This window comes from Sander lucioperca, chromosome 10 (genome assembly GCF_008315115.2).
Source record: "Sander lucioperca isolate FBNREF2018 chromosome 10, SLUC_FBN_1.2, whole genome shotgun sequence".
NCBI lineage: Eukaryota > Metazoa > Chordata > Actinopteri > Perciformes > Percidae > Sander > Sander lucioperca.
The window spans coordinates 1,229,457-1,246,372 of NC_050182.1; the positions used below are offsets into that span (position 1 = coordinate 1,229,457).

The 16,916-nt window shown below is 44.6% G+C and overlaps 1 protein-coding gene across 1 annotated transcript in view; it reads left to right on the forward strand.

Moving 5' to 3' along the window:
• Positions 1-11,693, forward strand: part of nek11 (NIMA-related kinase 11) — a 104,347-nt gene extending 92,654 nt beyond the window's left edge. Inside the window, exons 15-16 of the mRNA XM_036006343.1 lie at positions 4,412-4,505; positions 11,456-11,693. Of these exons, the coding sequence (XP_035862236.1) occupies positions 4,412-4,505; positions 11,456-11,693 (332 nt within the window). The remainder of the gene's footprint in view (positions 1-4,411; positions 4,506-11,455) is intronic.
• The last annotated feature ends 5,223 nt before the right edge of the window (positions 11,694-16,916 follow it).

Sequence of the window (16,916 nt, forward strand, 5' to 3'; positions counted from 1 at the left end):
GCATGTGCCCCCATGTGTGTGTGTGCGTGCGTGTGCCCCCATGTGTGTGCATGTGTATGTGTGTCTGCATGCGTGCTTGTGCCCCCGTGCGCGTGCATGTGTGCGTGCGTGTGTGCGTACGTGTGCCCCCATGTGTGTGTGCGTGTGTGTGCGTGCGTGCATGTGCCCCCATGTGTGTGTGTGTGCGTGCGTGTGCCCCCATGTGTGTGTGTGTGTATGTGTGTGTCTGCATGCGTGCCTGTGCCCCTGTGCGCGTGTGTGTGCGCGTCTGTGTGCGTGTGCGTGCGTGTGCGGGTGGGTGTTCGTGTGTGTGCGTGCGTGTGCCCCCATGTGTGTGTGTGTGTGTCTGCATGCGTGCTTGTGCGCCTGCATGTGTGTGCGTGCGTGTGTGCATGTGTGTGTATGTGTGTCTGCATGCATGCCTGTGCCCCCGTGCGTGTGTGTGTGCGTGTCTGTGTGCGTGTGCTTGCGTGTGCCCCCATGTGTGTGTGTGTGTGTGTGCATGCGTGTGCCCCCGTGTGTGTGTGCGTGCGTGTGCCCCTGTGTGTGTGTGTGTGTGTGTGTGTGTGTGTGTGTGTGTGTGTGTGTGTGTGTGCGTGCGTGCGTGCAAGTAAAGCAAAACATAGTTAACAGTTGCTCCCACAGTTTCACAGTTCAGTCTGTTCAGCTTTTTCTGCACAACGCGAACACTTCCGTCCCAATCCAGTTCACAACAACAAAAGAAACCCAAGTCAAAAGTCCGCTGCGTTTTGTCAAAAGCCGCCAGTTGAAGAGCAAAAGATCAAAGCAGCGAAAGTGTCAGTGAACGTTTAAAGCAGTGGAAGAGGGAGAGATGAAAGCCATTGAGATGCCAGTTAGAGTGAAAAAGTAGAAGACAGTTCAAATGTCAGCTGACTGCACTTGACATGACAACCCAAGTGTGAGATCTGAAACCAGTTGAGTTCAGTTATCAGTCATGGTAATACAGCCCGGTCTCACGGCTGTTTGTGTAAATGTCACGTTATTTTAATCTATTGATACGTGTTCACGGGGACGTTTTTCTCATTTTTTACGTGGTGGCCAGCACGGAAATGTGAAGTAATGTATTTAAATGGGAAGCATATTTCGTGGCCACAGCACGAAAATGGTAGGGAGTAGTATAAAGAGCCGAAAATCTGCGTAGGGAGGCTGGTCGGGGAGGTGGATGGGTCAAACATCACAGGACTTTCACCCGGGCGAGCGGGGATCGCGTCCCGCGTGTGGCGTTTAGTTTCCCGTAGTCTTCCTAATCACAACCATCCCGTTATTGTCGCGTGTCCCCAGCGGCCGTCTCCCGGCGTGTGAGGCGTCCTTTCCCTGTAGTGTTTTTCCTAAACCCAACCTCCGCCATCCCGTTATTATGGCACGTCCCCAGCGGCCGTCCCCCGTGGCCGTCTACCAGCGTGTATGAGGCATCCTTTTCGTCTGTCTCCCGGCGTGTATGAGGCGTCCTTTTCGGCTGTCTCCCGGCGTGTATGAGGCGTCCTTTTCGTCTGTCTCCTTGCTTGTGAGGCGTCCTTTCCCCGTAGTTGTGTCCTCAGCGGCCATCTCGCGGCCACCTCCCAGCATATGAGGCATCCTTTTCGTCTGTCTCCTGGCGTGTATGAGGCGTCCTTTTCGTCTGTCTCCCGGCGTGAATGAGGCGTCCTTTTCGTCTGTCTCCCGGCGTGTATGAGGCGTCCTTTTCGTCTGTCTCCCGGCGTGTATGAGGCGTCCTTTTCGTCTGTCTCCCGGCGTGTATGAGGCGTCCTTTTCGTCTGTCTCCCGGCGTGTATGAGGCGTCCTTTTCGGCTGTCTCCCGGCGTGTATGAGGCGTCCTTTTCGTCTGTCTCCCGGCGTGTATGAGGCGTCCTTTTCGTCTGTCTCCCGGCGTGAATGAGGCGTCCTTTTCGTCTGTCTCCCGGCGTGTATGAGGCGTCCTTTTCGTCTGTCTCCCGGCGTGTATGAGGCGTCCTTTTCGTCTGTCTCCCGGCGTGTATGAGGCGTCCTTTTCGTCTGTCTCCCGGCGTGTATGAGGCGTCCTTTTTGTCTGTCTCCCGGCGTGTATGAGGCGTCCTTTTCGTCTGTCTCCCGGCGTGTATGAGGCGTCCTTTTCGGCTGTCTCCCGGCGTGTATGAGGCGTCCTTTTCGGCCGTCTCCCGGCATGTGAGGCATCCTTTCCCCGTAGGGTATTTCGTGCTGGCCACCACATAAAAAATGAGAAAAACGTCCCCATGAACACGTATCAATAGATTAAAAATAACGTGACATTTACACGAACTGCCGTAAGACTGGGTTGGGTAATAGCAGTTGTAATAATGCAGCATACCTTTTTTTATCAGCCGTGCAAGCAAGGGCGATGGTTTGATTTCAACATGGGAGGGGGAGGGGGGCCACATTGTAACTGGGGGGAGGGTGTGGGGAAAGTTTTGAGCGTCAAACACTTAATTTCCTAGCCTGACAAGCCAGACCTACATCCAGATGTTGGGTCTGGGAACTCACCATTGGCTGGGCTCAATCCGAGGGGCGGGATAAACGGTTGTCTTTCAAATTCCCTCCGCACGCAATAGGATAGCTCTACAACCAACCAGAGCAACGCTAGTTGATAGATTTAACTTTAAACTCTGAAGACATCTTCCTTTTTTAAGAATGACTTCAGGGCCGTTCTTTGTTCTTTTCTCAAAGAGAAGCTGAACTCCAAGTCTTCCAGAGTCGCGGCCAAAGCCGATTCCAAAGACCGCCGTTCGCCACCAGCAGCCATCTTCTTTGTTTTCAAGTAGCAGGGATTTCACGCCGAACCGTCGCAACTCTGCCGTCCTTATGTTAAGCCCCGCCCACCAACTCTATACACGATGTGATTGGCCTGACTAGAGTTTGGTTTTTCCAGCTCGCAAGCCAACGGAGAGTTGCTAGACTGACCCTGGCTGCAAATTACATTTGCTGCCGCTAGAGTGGTCTAGATTTCTAGGCTCTTAATTTCCAGCATTCTGTAGATTTTTTTATGCAACGATTTTTGCCTCTTCTGCATCAATTTATGGTGCAAATGTCTTTTTATTGCTATAATGTTTTTTGATGATTTTCCTGTATTGTTTAAAACCATCTGCATATTTAAACATCACATGTGAGAAAGAAAAGAAAAGAGCGCTGCGAGGTTAAGATGGTACGGTCCACTTTAGGGGTGTATGAAATCGTTGGGATACATATATTTACAGGTAAGAAGGACATACAGTATATGTGTTTTGAGCCCTCTGAACGGTTATTTTTGCATCTTTTGGGGAGTAGGTTTCATATTTTTAAGATTCGGCGCTCGTTAAGACTCGACGCTCGTTAAGACTCGACGCTCGTTAAGACTCAGAGCTCGTTAAGACACCGAGCTCGTTAAGATTCAGTGCTCATTAAGATTCAGAGCTCGTTAAGATTCAGAGCTCGTTTAGACTCAGCGCTCGTTAAGACTCAGCGCTCATTAAGACTCAGAGCTCGTTAACACTCAGAGCTCGTTAAGACTCAGAGCTCGTTAAGATTCAGAGCTCGTTAAGATTCAGAGCTCGTTAAGACTCCCAACCTGTTGAGACTCTGAATGTCTTTAGCTCGAGACGTCACATCTGAAGAAAACCACATCTTGACTTTTCAGAAAGGTTTTTATTTTGTCGCCTCGTCTTCTAATCCCTCGTTCCTTCAGTTGAATGTTTTCATGAGTTGTTGTTTTTCCTTCTTAATGTTTTTAACTCTTAGATTTAATTTTTTATGTCTTAATTTTATCTGCTGAGAGGCAGATTTCTGAACTAAAACCACATCGGGACAGTTTAATTAACTTAATATTCACAGTCAGCTGGACAAAAACTGCACAAAGCATTATGTCTGTGCGTGTGTGTGTGTGTGTGTGACTCTGTGTGTGTGTGTGTGTGTGTGTGTGTGTGTGTGACTCTGTGTGTGACTGTGTGTGGGACTTTGTGTGTGGGACTCTGTCTGTGTGTGTGTGTGTGTGTGTGTGTGAGACACTGCGTGCGTGCGTGTGTGGCTGTGTGTGTTTGTTTGTGACTGTGTTTGTATGTGTGTGTATGTGTGACAGCGTGCATGCGTGTGTGCGTGCGTGGATGCGTGAGATATCCTGCCATTTTAATCCCATTAGGTTTAGGATGCTCTAAAACTCACACAAAATTGACTTGAGCTTGGAGCATGACATGGCGGCTCTATAGCACCCCCAATAAGTTTTAGCCTTTGAATGCATTTTTGACGACCTCAGTATACTCACATTAATATACTCGAGAGAGTTGGCGCACACACAGTAAAACCTGTGAACATCCCCTCCACAAACTACTGTGCTTTAATGAATGGAGGCAGAGCGGAGGGAGATACAGGATTGTAAATAACATGTTGAATATTCTTCGTTGTGTGGTTTCTGTGTGTAAACCAGGAGACTCAGAGGAGCCGGAGGCCCCTCGGGGCCCTCAGGGGCCCTCGGTGATCAACAGCAGCCTGCTGCAGACCAGAATCCAACACCTGAGAGAGTGAGTCTCACAGGGGCTTTTATTTTGAAAATCCAGTGCTGACATGTAGCATTAGAGGGACTATAGCTGAGTTTCTTCTAATACTGGGGGGGGGGGGGGGGCCTCTCCATTTATTGCAGGTATATAAAGTATTCATAAACTACTTTTCAAGATATTTGATATATATACAGTGCTGCTCATAAGTATTCATACCCATGCTAAAGTTGACTAAAAAAAGGAATAAAAAAAATCATCTTTTGGAAATTGATCTTAATGCCTTAATTAAAAAAATCCGACCTTTGAGAACACCAGTTTGTTTTGTGAATGAATAATGTGTCGTAAATAAATAAATGTTCTTCCTTAAAATACAGGGGCCATAATTATACACACCCCTGTGTTAAATTCCCAAATAGGAAGGCAGATTTTTATTTTCAAAGGCCAGTTATTTCATGGATCCAGGATACTCTGCATCCTGATAAAGTTCCCTTGGCCTTTGGAATTAAAATATAAATATATATATACATTTTTTTAATTAAGGCATTAAGATCAATTTCCAAAAGATGATTTTTTTTATTCCTAATTTTAGTCAACTTGACCATGGGTATGAATACTTATGAGCAGCACTGTATATGGAAGTTGGCGCTTTCAAAGTTTTTTTTCCAGCGTTTTAGTCTCAATGTTTTTGTCACTTTTGACATTTTTAACCCATTTTTTCTACGTTTTGAGCTGCTTTTTTGTTTTCAATATCAATATTGTCCTGATTTGTGGCTAACTGTAGGCTACTTCAAGTGTCTGAAACTGTCTGATGTTTCTGTTTCTATGTCCCATAACGTAGGTAGCCTTTTCTTCGCCTTTTTGCCTTCTGATGTTGCTGTTTTTAAGTCCCATAACATAGGTAGGGACTGTTTTTTCGTTGCCTTTTTGTCGCCTTTTTGTTTCCTTTTTGTCGCCTTTTTGTTTCCTTTTTGTTTCCTTTTTGTCGCCTTTTTGTTTCCTTTTTGTCGCCTTTTTGTCTTCTGATGTTGCTGTTTTTAAGTCCCATAACATATGTAGAAACTGTCTGATGTTTGCCTTTTTGTCGCCTTTTTGTCGTCTTTTTGTCGCCTTTTTGTTTCCTTTTTGTTTCCTTTTTGTCGTCTTTTTGTTTCCTTTTTGTCGCCTTTTTGTCGTCTTTTTGTTGCCTTTATGCCTTCTGATATTGCTGTTTATAAGTCCCATAACATATGTAGAAACTGTCTGTTTGCCTTTTTGTCGCCTTTTTGTCGTCTTTTTGTCACCTTTTTGTCGCCTTTTTGTTTCCTTTGTCGCCTTTTTGTTTCCTTTTTGTCGTCTTTTTGTTGCCTTTATGCCTTCTGATGTTGCTGTTTTTAAGTCCCATAACATATGTAGAAATTGTCTGATGTTTGCCTTTTTGTCACCTTTTTGTCGCCTTTTTGTTTCCTTTTTGTCGTCTTTTTGTTGCCTTTATGCCTTCTGATATTGCTGTTTTTAAGTCCCATAACATAGGTAGAAACTGTCTGATGTTTGTTTTGGGGAACCAGCTCCGTCTCTCTGAGCGTCTGAGGGAATTTTAATTTAAAATAATCCAATTATTCCAGACAAACATGTTGCCTGGAGCGGCGGCACGGATCAGACTGTGATATGAACCAGATTCAGTGTGTTTGTGCAGATTAAAATGAAAGAAAGCTGAGAAAAACAAACCAACAGACACACACAGAGAGAACAGAGATGATAATGGAAACACAAAGATCTTTTAATAACGACTTTGCTCCAAAAACACACAGAGAAAATGCAACATGACAACAAACATTTAGACAAAATAGAAACACGTGTGAAACCCAAACGGTAAAGCTGAGCACAGGAGAAGCTTCTAGAAACATTAAACAGACTTTCTGTGACAGTTATGTGCCAAAACTACAGTGGCCCTGAAGGACAAACCCTGACAGCATTTTAGCAAACACGACAGTGCCAGACGATCCAATCAGCAACGAGGAATCACCGTCCAATACTCACCTACGTGTAACGGTTTGAGTCTAGTGGCTTTTGCTGTTGGGTTTTGTGAAATGTCGTTTTGTTTTCTGAAAAGTCGTTTTGTTGGGGCGTCTGGGTAGCTCACCTGGTAGAGCGGGCGCCCATATATAGAGGTTTACTCCTCGACGCAGCGGTCGCAGGTTCGACTCCGCCCTGTGGCCCTTTGCTGCATGTCATTTGTGTGTCTGTGTTTGTGTGTGTTATGAGTGTGGAGAGTTTATTAAATGTATCCCCTCTCTCTCCCCTTCCATGTCTTCAGCTGTCCCATATAACTAAAGGCCTAAAATGCCCACAAAAAAACCTTTTAAAAGTCGTTTTGTTGTCTGGAATGCTGTTGTGTTTTGTCCTTCAGGGCCTCCGTACAAAATAGACCAAACAACTGAAAGACAATCCGTTTTAAATGATCTTAAACTTACCTGCAACACAAGCCTATCTTCTCTGTTTTCAGCTGATAAATACAGTTTCCATTCAGCTCTTTAAACTCTGTCGTTAGACAAGATTTATAGCTGCTGCTCGCCTCTGATTGGCCACTAATGGAAGGTGGGGGTCATCTGATTGGTCGCAGGTGGTCGATGAAACTGAACCTTCGATTAGGGCCAGCTCATAGCCATGGTAACAACATCACACACACACACACACACACACACACACACACACTCACAAACTCACACACACACACACACACACACACACACACACACAGCTGCTCAGTGTGGATATTACAGGCTGTCAGCTGCTCTTAAAGCCCACAGGAGGAGCAGGAGGAGGAATAGAGAGGCAAACAGCTGAGTGGTTAGTTTCAGCTGCTACCAGATCTCAAAGACATACGTGAAATATGACCACAATAACTTCTAAACAGCGCATTACGTCGTGGTGGCAGCATGGCAACCATTTATGTTCTGGATCCTTTTATTCGCCTTTTTGTTGTTTTGTTGTCTTTTTGTTGCCTTTTTGCTGCTTTTTTGTTGCCCTTTATGTCGCCTTTATGTCGCCTTTTTGCTGCCTTTGTCGCCTTTTTGTTGCCTTTTTGTCGCCTTTATGTCGCCTTTTTGCTGCCTTTGTCGCCTTTTTGTTGCCTTTTTGTCGCCTTTTTGTTGCCTTTTTGCCGCCTTTTTGCCGCCTTTGTCGCCTTTTTGTCGCCTTTTTGCTGCCTTTTTGTTGCCTTTTTGCCGCCTTTGTTGCCTTTTTGTCGCCTTTTTGTCGCCTTTTTGTTGCCTTTTTGTTGCCTTTATATCGCCTTTTTGTCGCCTATGTGTCGCCTATTTGTCGCCTTTTTTTCGCCTTTTTTGTTGCCTTTTTGTCGCCTTTTTTGTTGCCTTTTTGTTTCCTTTTTGTCGCGTTCATGTTGCCTTTTTGTCCAAAACTTTGTGGCTTGTTTGTATTTCTTTAAACCAATCCCAATCGTCCTGACTGTGCCCTAGTGAAATAGAAAGTGGAGATAGCGGATGAACGTTTACGATGTGGTGCCACTCTAAGAAAAACATCCGTTAAAAAAAAGGATAATGTCCTGGCAGAAAATGACCGGTACCTTTTCCGTTAAGTTTACGGACATTTCTGTTAATCCAAAAACAGAAAATTCTGTAGATTTACAGTTTATTCTCTGTACTTTTTTAAACGATCCAAAAAAAATAATCCAATCCAAAAATCCAAAAATATAATTACGGAAAAACACCTGTACAGAAAACATCAAGTCACAGCTAAAAGAATGTATGTAAACGTAATTAAAGCTGTTCCACATGGTTTAACAAACCTCACGTATCAGGACTCTTCACTGTTCCTATTGGCTCCCAGACATGAGCTCTGCAGTTGGATTACATTGATTTAGCCCTTAAATATGTCTATTACATGTTTGAATAATGAGTTATTGATTTCAGACAGATGTTGAACTAAATCAGCCTAATTTCTAGTCAGCAAATGTTGCTGTAATGGTCAGTGTGTGTGTGTGTGTGTACATTTTGGAGGTAGGCTGCACCTTTGATTCCAACATGGAGGAGGCTTTCTACACCAAGGTAGTCAAATACCAACCACTCATAAACACCATCTCAGAGCTAGGCTATAGGTGCAGACTACTGGTTTACATATTTGGTAGCCTAGGACACATATACAGGTTGGTAGTAAGAGGGCTGCAACAACTTGGGATGGCCACAAAGAGGGCTAAACAGCTTGCATACTACTACTGCATCTGTAATATTTGTGTCCCTGTACCATTTTTCTTCATGTGGACATAAATTGTTAAAATGTGTGTGTGTGTGTGTGTGTGTGTGTGTGTGTGTGTGTCACTGTCTGGAGAGTGTGGAGAGAGTTTATTAAATTTATCAGCAAGGATTTCAAGTAAACGTACAGCAGAGTTTGCAGTTTTTTTGCACCGTATCAGAAAGCTTTACGTGTGTTAGCTTAACTTCGAGATATATAGTTTGCCTAAAACAGATTTTTGACTTAATAACAAAATGCTTGCTGCAAACGTAACGTAGAGCATAATGTTAGCTGTCTGTTTTCCAGCGTCTGTCAGTGACCTTCAATGTGACACAAAAAACAAACAGGTTACGGTTGATTTGTAGAACGTTTCCTCCTCCTGTCATGGAAAAAGGGAGAACTGGAACATGAAGACAGAAGTAAACGGTATTGCTTCCAGTCTGGAAGTTTCTCCTGCATCTACAATCAGCCTTCAGTCTTTGGAGGACAGAAAGAAAAGACGTGAGCTGACCAGAGAGCTGCTGTCGCTCCCAAACACCCAGTTTACCTGCTGACAGCAGCCGAGACACGGACACAAACACCCAGTTTACCTGCTGACAGCAGCCGAGACACGGACGCAAACACCCGTGACGCCTGAGCTCCACCCCGTCAGTCACAACACCTCCCCCAGGAAGCCCAAACAGCTTCAGATATTCAGCAGGGCGATGGTCAAAACGGCTGAATATTTGTTTACCACAGTGAGGAAACACACACACATACACACACTGGCATTTATTTCTGTCTATGTGAGGTCCCTGATTCTGATCTTAAGGCAAGGCAGCTTTATTTAGCAGTCCTTCCAGAAAAACGTGATTATGCGATCGCATAATTCAATGCTTAATCAGCCAAAGTCCGCATATTTATGCGGGGGCCACATTTTTTTAAATACGCCGTACTTTCGCCGCATAAATTGCCGGTTTCCCCGCAAAATATGCGGGGCTTGCATGATTTTATAATCCCTGCATTTTAGTTGCAAAAAAGTCACATATATCTTAGCAGAAAGTTGAAAAATGTTACGTTTACTTCACACAAGAGCAGCCATTTTCCCCTGATTCCATGGGAACGTTATGGACACGTTTTTCCAAAACCCTTCCGTTGTCTTCGGGGTCAAATTTGACCTATTTTCAAAAAGCTCTATATCAGAAATGTGGGTTTCTTTCAAACAAATTGTCCAAAAAAATAACGTGGATGGTTCCGTACAACGCTCTTTAGAAGTAAAACAAATGATCAGTCCACTGCTTTCGTTGAATATGTGTGTTTGAATCAATTGTATAGCATTTGAAGTAACTAATTGATAAAATAACGTTAAAAAGCTTCAAAAATGTCAAAAGCTCGGGAAAGAAAAATCGACAAAAAGTGACAAAGAACTTAAGGAAAAGTGACAAAACGTCAAAAAAGTGACAAATGTCGGAAAAAGCTTCAAAAATGACGTAAAAACCATCAAGACAAACATCAAGAAAAGAGCAGAAAACTAAATCGACCAAAACTTCAATAAGTGACAAACACGGGGAAAAGCAACAAAAGTGACTTATGGTTTAAATTTTGACCCAGAGATACTAAAAGCTGCATAGTCGACAGGAAGACAACATGAGCGTTAAAGAGACCGTTCACTGTCGTGCTATTTATCAAAGATAGTTGTGGTGTGAGGTGCTCAGTGTTGGAGATATCGGCCGTAGAGATGTCTGTCTTCTCTCCAAATGAAATGAACTCTGCTTGTGGAGCTCAAAGCAGCCAAAACATACCGTTGAAAAACTCAACGGCAACGTCTCTCTGCAGAAATGATGACTCGGAAGACTACTGAAGATAATCCACAGACCTGGTTGTGAGCCGCTTCCTGAAGGAACTATTTTCTTTCACATTTTCTGACTTTTGTCGCTTTATTTAGACTTTTTGTTCATATTTACAACATGTCTGTTACGCCCCAGTCTAGGGGGGCCTAGGACACAACATGAAAAGGCCCCATCTTCCCCGTCTCCCAAGTAGCCACGCACAATTATTTGTTTGAATGTCAGAATATATAGATATAGGTAAATTATACAAGGCTTCAGGGTGGCCTACCACCAAAATAACCAACAAACGATCCTGTCTAGGAGATAAGAAATTTACCTTACAAACAAAAGGGCAAAAAGAATGACAAAAGACTTACCTCCCTAACTAATTAAACAGGAGAAAACAGGATTAACACACCTGGCAGCCCACCCTTACTACTCAAAAGAAACGGTACCTAATCTCAAACAAGGTTGAACAAAGCAGAAGTGTGGCCGGTTGGGAGATGAGGAGGATGAGGAATACCTGCTGCCAGCAGATGGCCGCCATCTTGGCTCCTTATATATCAGGTGGTTTCCTCAGCTGCAGCCAATCACAGGTTCAGGCATGAAAGCTTTCCACCAATTATCTGCCGGCTATGGCACACACCTATTTGCATGTGAAATTGAAAACAAGAGAAAAAACACAGGGCACACACGCACACAAAGCAGGCTAAAGAAAAAATATGACCGCAGTCATAACAATGTCTTTTTTAGTTTTGTTCTGATGTTCTTGCCACTTTCGGGCATTTGTTTCCCAACATTTTTGATGCTTTTTGAGGCGTTTTTGTCCCTTTTTTTTTCTCTAAACTTTAACTTTTCTTTACTCATCTGAAACAGCTCAGACAGTTTGTAGACTATTGTTGTTGTGTAGATTCAAACGTCAGCGTGTCCTCCCTGCAGGTCCGTGTGCGGCCGCGTGGGCTCAGATGTCTTCCAGAAGCTGTACGAGGACGCGAAGGAGGCCCGACGGCGTGACGGCGGCGCTGAGGCTCTGACGCGCCTGCGGGATCAACCGGACTATGGCCTCCAGGTGGATCAGCTGCTGTTCTACGAGGAAGAGCTGCAGAGAGTCAGACAGCTGCAGGACCACGCACCGCCGTCACCAACGGACCCTCTGGGAACTATTTTAACGATCTGAAACGCAAGTTATCAAACGCCAAACACAAGTGGCTTTGTGGGCGGATCTCAGGCGCTGTTGCGATTATAGAGCTGTAATCGGGCCTTAAAAGTTCTGCTCGACAAGGCACGAGCCCGACAAGTACATTTTGATTGACAGCTTTTTAAAAGCCCGAACCCGTTTACAGCCCGACTGTACAAAAGGCCGTCTATCAGCAGTGATCAGAGTGTCGAAGAACAGCGCGCACACGCACCACTCGGCGGAAAAGGGAGAGAAAGAACAAAGATATGAGACTGCCGCTGTCCGGAGGACTAACACCGACATACAGTAATTCAAATGTGCACACGCACACATGCACGCTCTTTTGCCTTTTGTCAAGAATGAGTAATTTATACATTTTTTAACATCATGTATTCATGACTAACGTCGGCTATAGGCCACTTGGAAGTTAAAATAATAAGAAATAAAATAAGTCCTCCAGTGGCCAGCCTCCGTTTCACCTCCTCAGCTAATCGAAACTCATCACCTGACCGCTCATTTACCACGCAACCTGGAGCGCAAGCCCGAGCCCGGCCCGAGCCCGGCCCGAGCCCGGCCCGAGCCCGGCCCGAGCCCGGCCCGAGCCCGGCCCGAGCCCGTGTACAATGACAGAAATTAAGACCGAACCCGTCGGGTTCGAGCAAAGATCTTCAGCTCTATGCTATTATACTATCTATGCTATTATACTATATTATAATCAATCCCTCCAGAAAAATGCGATTATGCAATCGCATAATTCAATGCATAATCAGCCAAAGTCTGCATATTTATGCGGGGGGGCTGCATTTTTCCAAATACGCCGCACTTTCGCTGCATAAACTGCCGATTTCCGCGCAAAATATGCGGGGCTTGCATGATTTAATCAATTATTCAATTCAATTCATTTTTGTTGCAAAATAGTCCCATATATCTTAGCAGAAAGTTGAAAAATGTTGCATTTACTTCACACAAGAGCAGCCGTTTTCCCCTGTTGTCATGGGAACGTTATGAAGTGACGTAATTACGCGACGTGAACATCATCGAAAAGCTGCAAACCCCGCGATGAAGCCACGATGAAACCACAGTTTTTGCAAGTTCCCGCAATTTCATCGCATCAAATTGCATAAATATCCCGCATATTCCATCGCATTTTTTAAGAAAACGTGCCGCATAATCGAGGATTTTTGCCCGCAACAATCACAAAAAAACTCTGCATTTTTCTGTATAATAAATGACTCTTGCGCCCGACACAAATCTAAAATGGGTTGGTCTGAAGTAGCAACATTACTCATAGGTGTGGTTTGGGCGTAACGTGCAATAAACCAATCAGAGCGTTATCTCACATTCCCTTTAAAATCAGGCGCGCTTATTCCATGGCGGATTGCTATTATAATGGCGGATTTGCTAGGCGCACGCTCTTAATACATCCACGGACGCAAGCCAGGAGCGGTTCACAGCCGAGGAGACCGACGTTTGCTATTGATTTTTCTTTTTGACAAAATGTAAATAAAGAAATGTCACAGAAACATACTTTCCGATGTTTTGGGCTCACTGAATCACGAGGTTATGAATGCATGGTGATATTTTTGCAATGTAGTCTAACATTAGACCGGGATTACCTCACTATAGACGATGGTGCTCTTCTGTCTCTCCTCTCCCGTGCTGCTGCTGGGGCATTTGTGTTAAAGCGTAACTCTCGGCAAAATGCAACCTATAGGGTCTTTTTGTGAATGTACCCGAGTCAAACTTTCATTTAAAAGCATATTTAGGACAGAATCGCCACTTTTAAGATTTACCGTATTTTCATTTTTCAATCAAATGGCCTTTTGAATGGGAGTGCTAGGGGCACTTTGATGCTAGCCTCAAAATATCTATTTTTAAATCACTAAGAAGGCTCGACACAACATGAGACTTTACTCCAAGTATCACCAGGAGCTCTACACCTTAACGAAAGCATTGACAGCATTGGTTGTGTTCCCAGAGTTTACTAAAAAGAAAAGTTTTGAGCAACTCACGTCCACCATTTTCCCAGTCCAAAATAGGTGATCTCTGAATGTGAATGAACGGACTCCACAGGAGGAAATGTCATTCTTATATGAGGCTCCTTTTTCAACTACAAGGTCAATATTGTGTTTCACTAACGACAAAACAACAAATTATCCGTGCATTTATATGGAACTAAGCTTTAGGAGCTTTCCATCTTTACTCTCCTCCCTCGACTATTTTTGACTGGCTCGATAGACGGCGACCGGAAGAACAACAGCTAACGGGAGGAACCTTTCTTTTTAGTAAACTCTGGGTACACAACCAATGTTGTCAATGCTTTCGTTAAGGTGTAGAGTCCCTGGTGATACTTGGAGCAAAGTCTCATGTTGTGTCGAGCCTTCGTAGTGGTTTAAAAATAGATATTTTGAGGCTAGCATAAAAGTGCCCCTAGCACTCCCATTCAAAAGGCCATTTGACTGAAAAATTAAAATACAGTAAATCTTAAAAGTGGCGATTTCGTCCTAAATATACTTTTAAACGAAAGTTTGACTCGGGTACATTCACAAAAACATCCTAGGTTGCATTTTTGAGAGTTACGCTTTAAGTGGCATCGGCACATACCAGTTCAACATCACGTCTCCTTAAGTCGTCCTCATTTATGTCATTTATGTAACACGTCCATGATTCATGGAAATGTGTAAAACAAGGTCATATTTTTCCTTGTTATTTATGTATGGTTTGCAAAAATGGGAACTGCTGGGTCCTTGAGATGAGAGAAGCAAAGTGTATGCGCGGTGTGCACACTCTACATTACGGCCTAGCCCTTAATTCCCTTAAGATCTAATGACACTGTGATGTAATGAGTTTGGTTTTAAACGTGTCAACAAGATGAAATGCGGCTCAGAGCGGAGATGTTGTCTCCGAGCCTGAAACATCTTGTGTGGTTTAAGAGAAGAGGAAATGAAACTGAAGGAAGATGATGTATTTGAAATAATGTGGGAGGATTATTCAGGAGGGAGGATGTGAAAACAATGAGTCTTTCTTTCCCTCTGTTTTGTGTCTGCAGGCTGTTAATTATCTTCCAGCTGGAGAGGTTCCTTCAGTCCTGGAGAGAAAACTAATCAAACTTCCTGAAACTAAGACAAGAACACCATCAGCTTTCTAATAAATCAGCTTCTCTTCTCTCCTTCAATAAAACAGAGATTCAGACACCAAATGTTGTATTTACAATTGAAATACTTTAAGAATTAAACTGTTAAAGGGAAACTATGCAGTTTTATAGCTTAATTTACCTTAACTGAACAGCTTCGGAGTCAATGGAATGGTTATATGACTTTTTTTAGGGTTGAATGGTGGTCGTCTCGCTCCCCCCTAGCGCCTGTGAGCGGAAAAACCACCCTCGCAACTTTGGGCCGGCGAGCCTCCTGCCTCAGCGTCAGGAAGTATCGCGTGATATCACGTCTCGCCATGTGATGAATTGCTTCACGGCACTGCACGCATACGCCAATTCAGGAACCAGCTAACAAGGTACTGATGGAGTTTTTCACACTATCGTCATGGCTGAGCCGGCTATAAAGAAGCAGAAAGCTAGGAAAGCATTGTCGGAGGAAGAGAGGAAGAGGAAACGGCAGACTGACCGAGAGTGGAGTCAGACACAAGTAAACATAGGAGCTGTAGGGGGGCTCTATAGAGAAACCCGTAGGGGGGGGGCTCTAGAGAAACCTGTAGGGGGGGCTCTATAGAGAAACCTGCCAGCAAAAAGAGAGAAAACAGACAAGAAATGGCCAAAACTGCATAGCGCTCCTTTAAACTTCATTCAGTGCCATGTCCCCACAGTGTTGCATCAGGACTTTAAAATTAACACTCGCCAACCCACCAAATGTGGGAAAAAATTAACTTTGGCAGGTAACAATGTAACGTTACGAGCATTTTGCCGGTGATGAAGAAGCAAACAACTCTGCGGGCCCTATCTTGCACCTGGCACCTGCAGTTATCAGTTTCCCGTCCAGCGCCCGCGTCGTTTAAATAGCAAATGCACCTAATATTCAGCGAGCGAGTATACTGTGGCAGATGGAACGTGAAAAACTGTCCGGATAAACTACGAGCGATTGCGCACCACGACGACGGGATGAGTTACAACCTAGAGTCTGATGCATTTAGGCCTCCAGCACACTGGCTGCGTGGCGTGAGCGTGGCGTTTCCAGCCCAGTCTCACGGCAGTTCGTGAAATGGTCACGTTATTGAATCTATTGATTCGTGAACAGGACACATCGCTCGGAGCAGGCTCCAACGGGACATCATGACTTTGCGTAAACATACACGGCCACTTTCTTAAGCCAAGTGGCGTGTTATCTTTACGCATTTTAAGCTATCTGTGTGTATGTCTACGCTGTATACAGCGAACGTCAGTCTGCAACGTCACAGTTCGTGAAATGGGCTCCAACGGGACATCATGACTTTGCGTAAACACACACGCCACTTTCTAAAGCCACGTGGCGTGTTACCGCGAGGCTACGTGTTACCGTGACGCTACGGTTGGGTTAAGGAAACGAACAAACGTGGAAAGGAAACGTGACACGCGGGACACAATCCGCAGTCTCCTGGGTGAAAGTCCTGTGTTTGACCCATCCTCCCCCCCGACCAACCTCCCTACGTGGATTTTCCCCATTTCATACTACTCGCTACGGCGTAAATTCACACGCAATCGCAGGGTAATGTAATGTTAGTCAATGGAGGCCAAACGGCGTTGATAAACACGCTAAAAAGCAAGTATGCGTCTTGATAACACGCCAATAATGGCATACGATGTCACGAATCCTGCGAGGATTGGACCCAAATGCGGAGAGCAGGCAAGAGTAAGTTGAGTTGAGGATTTATTAAAACAAAAACAAAGTCCATACCAACAGGAGTCCTGAGTAGCAGGCAAACCAAGGTCCAGATTGAAGACAAAAGATACAGGGAATCCAAACCGGAACAAAGTGACAAAAGGGTAGAGTTCACAAAAGTAGTGATGGGACGTTTGACACCAAGGCACCGAAGCTTGTATCACTCCCACAAAGCACACTGGTTCGAACCAGTGTTGGAGCTCGTATCGAATTGAAATAACCACGTGACTGATGACGTCCGAAGCTTCGAACGTCACTGAAACTCCAGAAGGGTTTGCTGGATTCATAGATTCAAGTCGCTGCGTGCTTACCAACGGCCGTTAGAATTCACTGGAACATCGCGGGGTTTATGAGT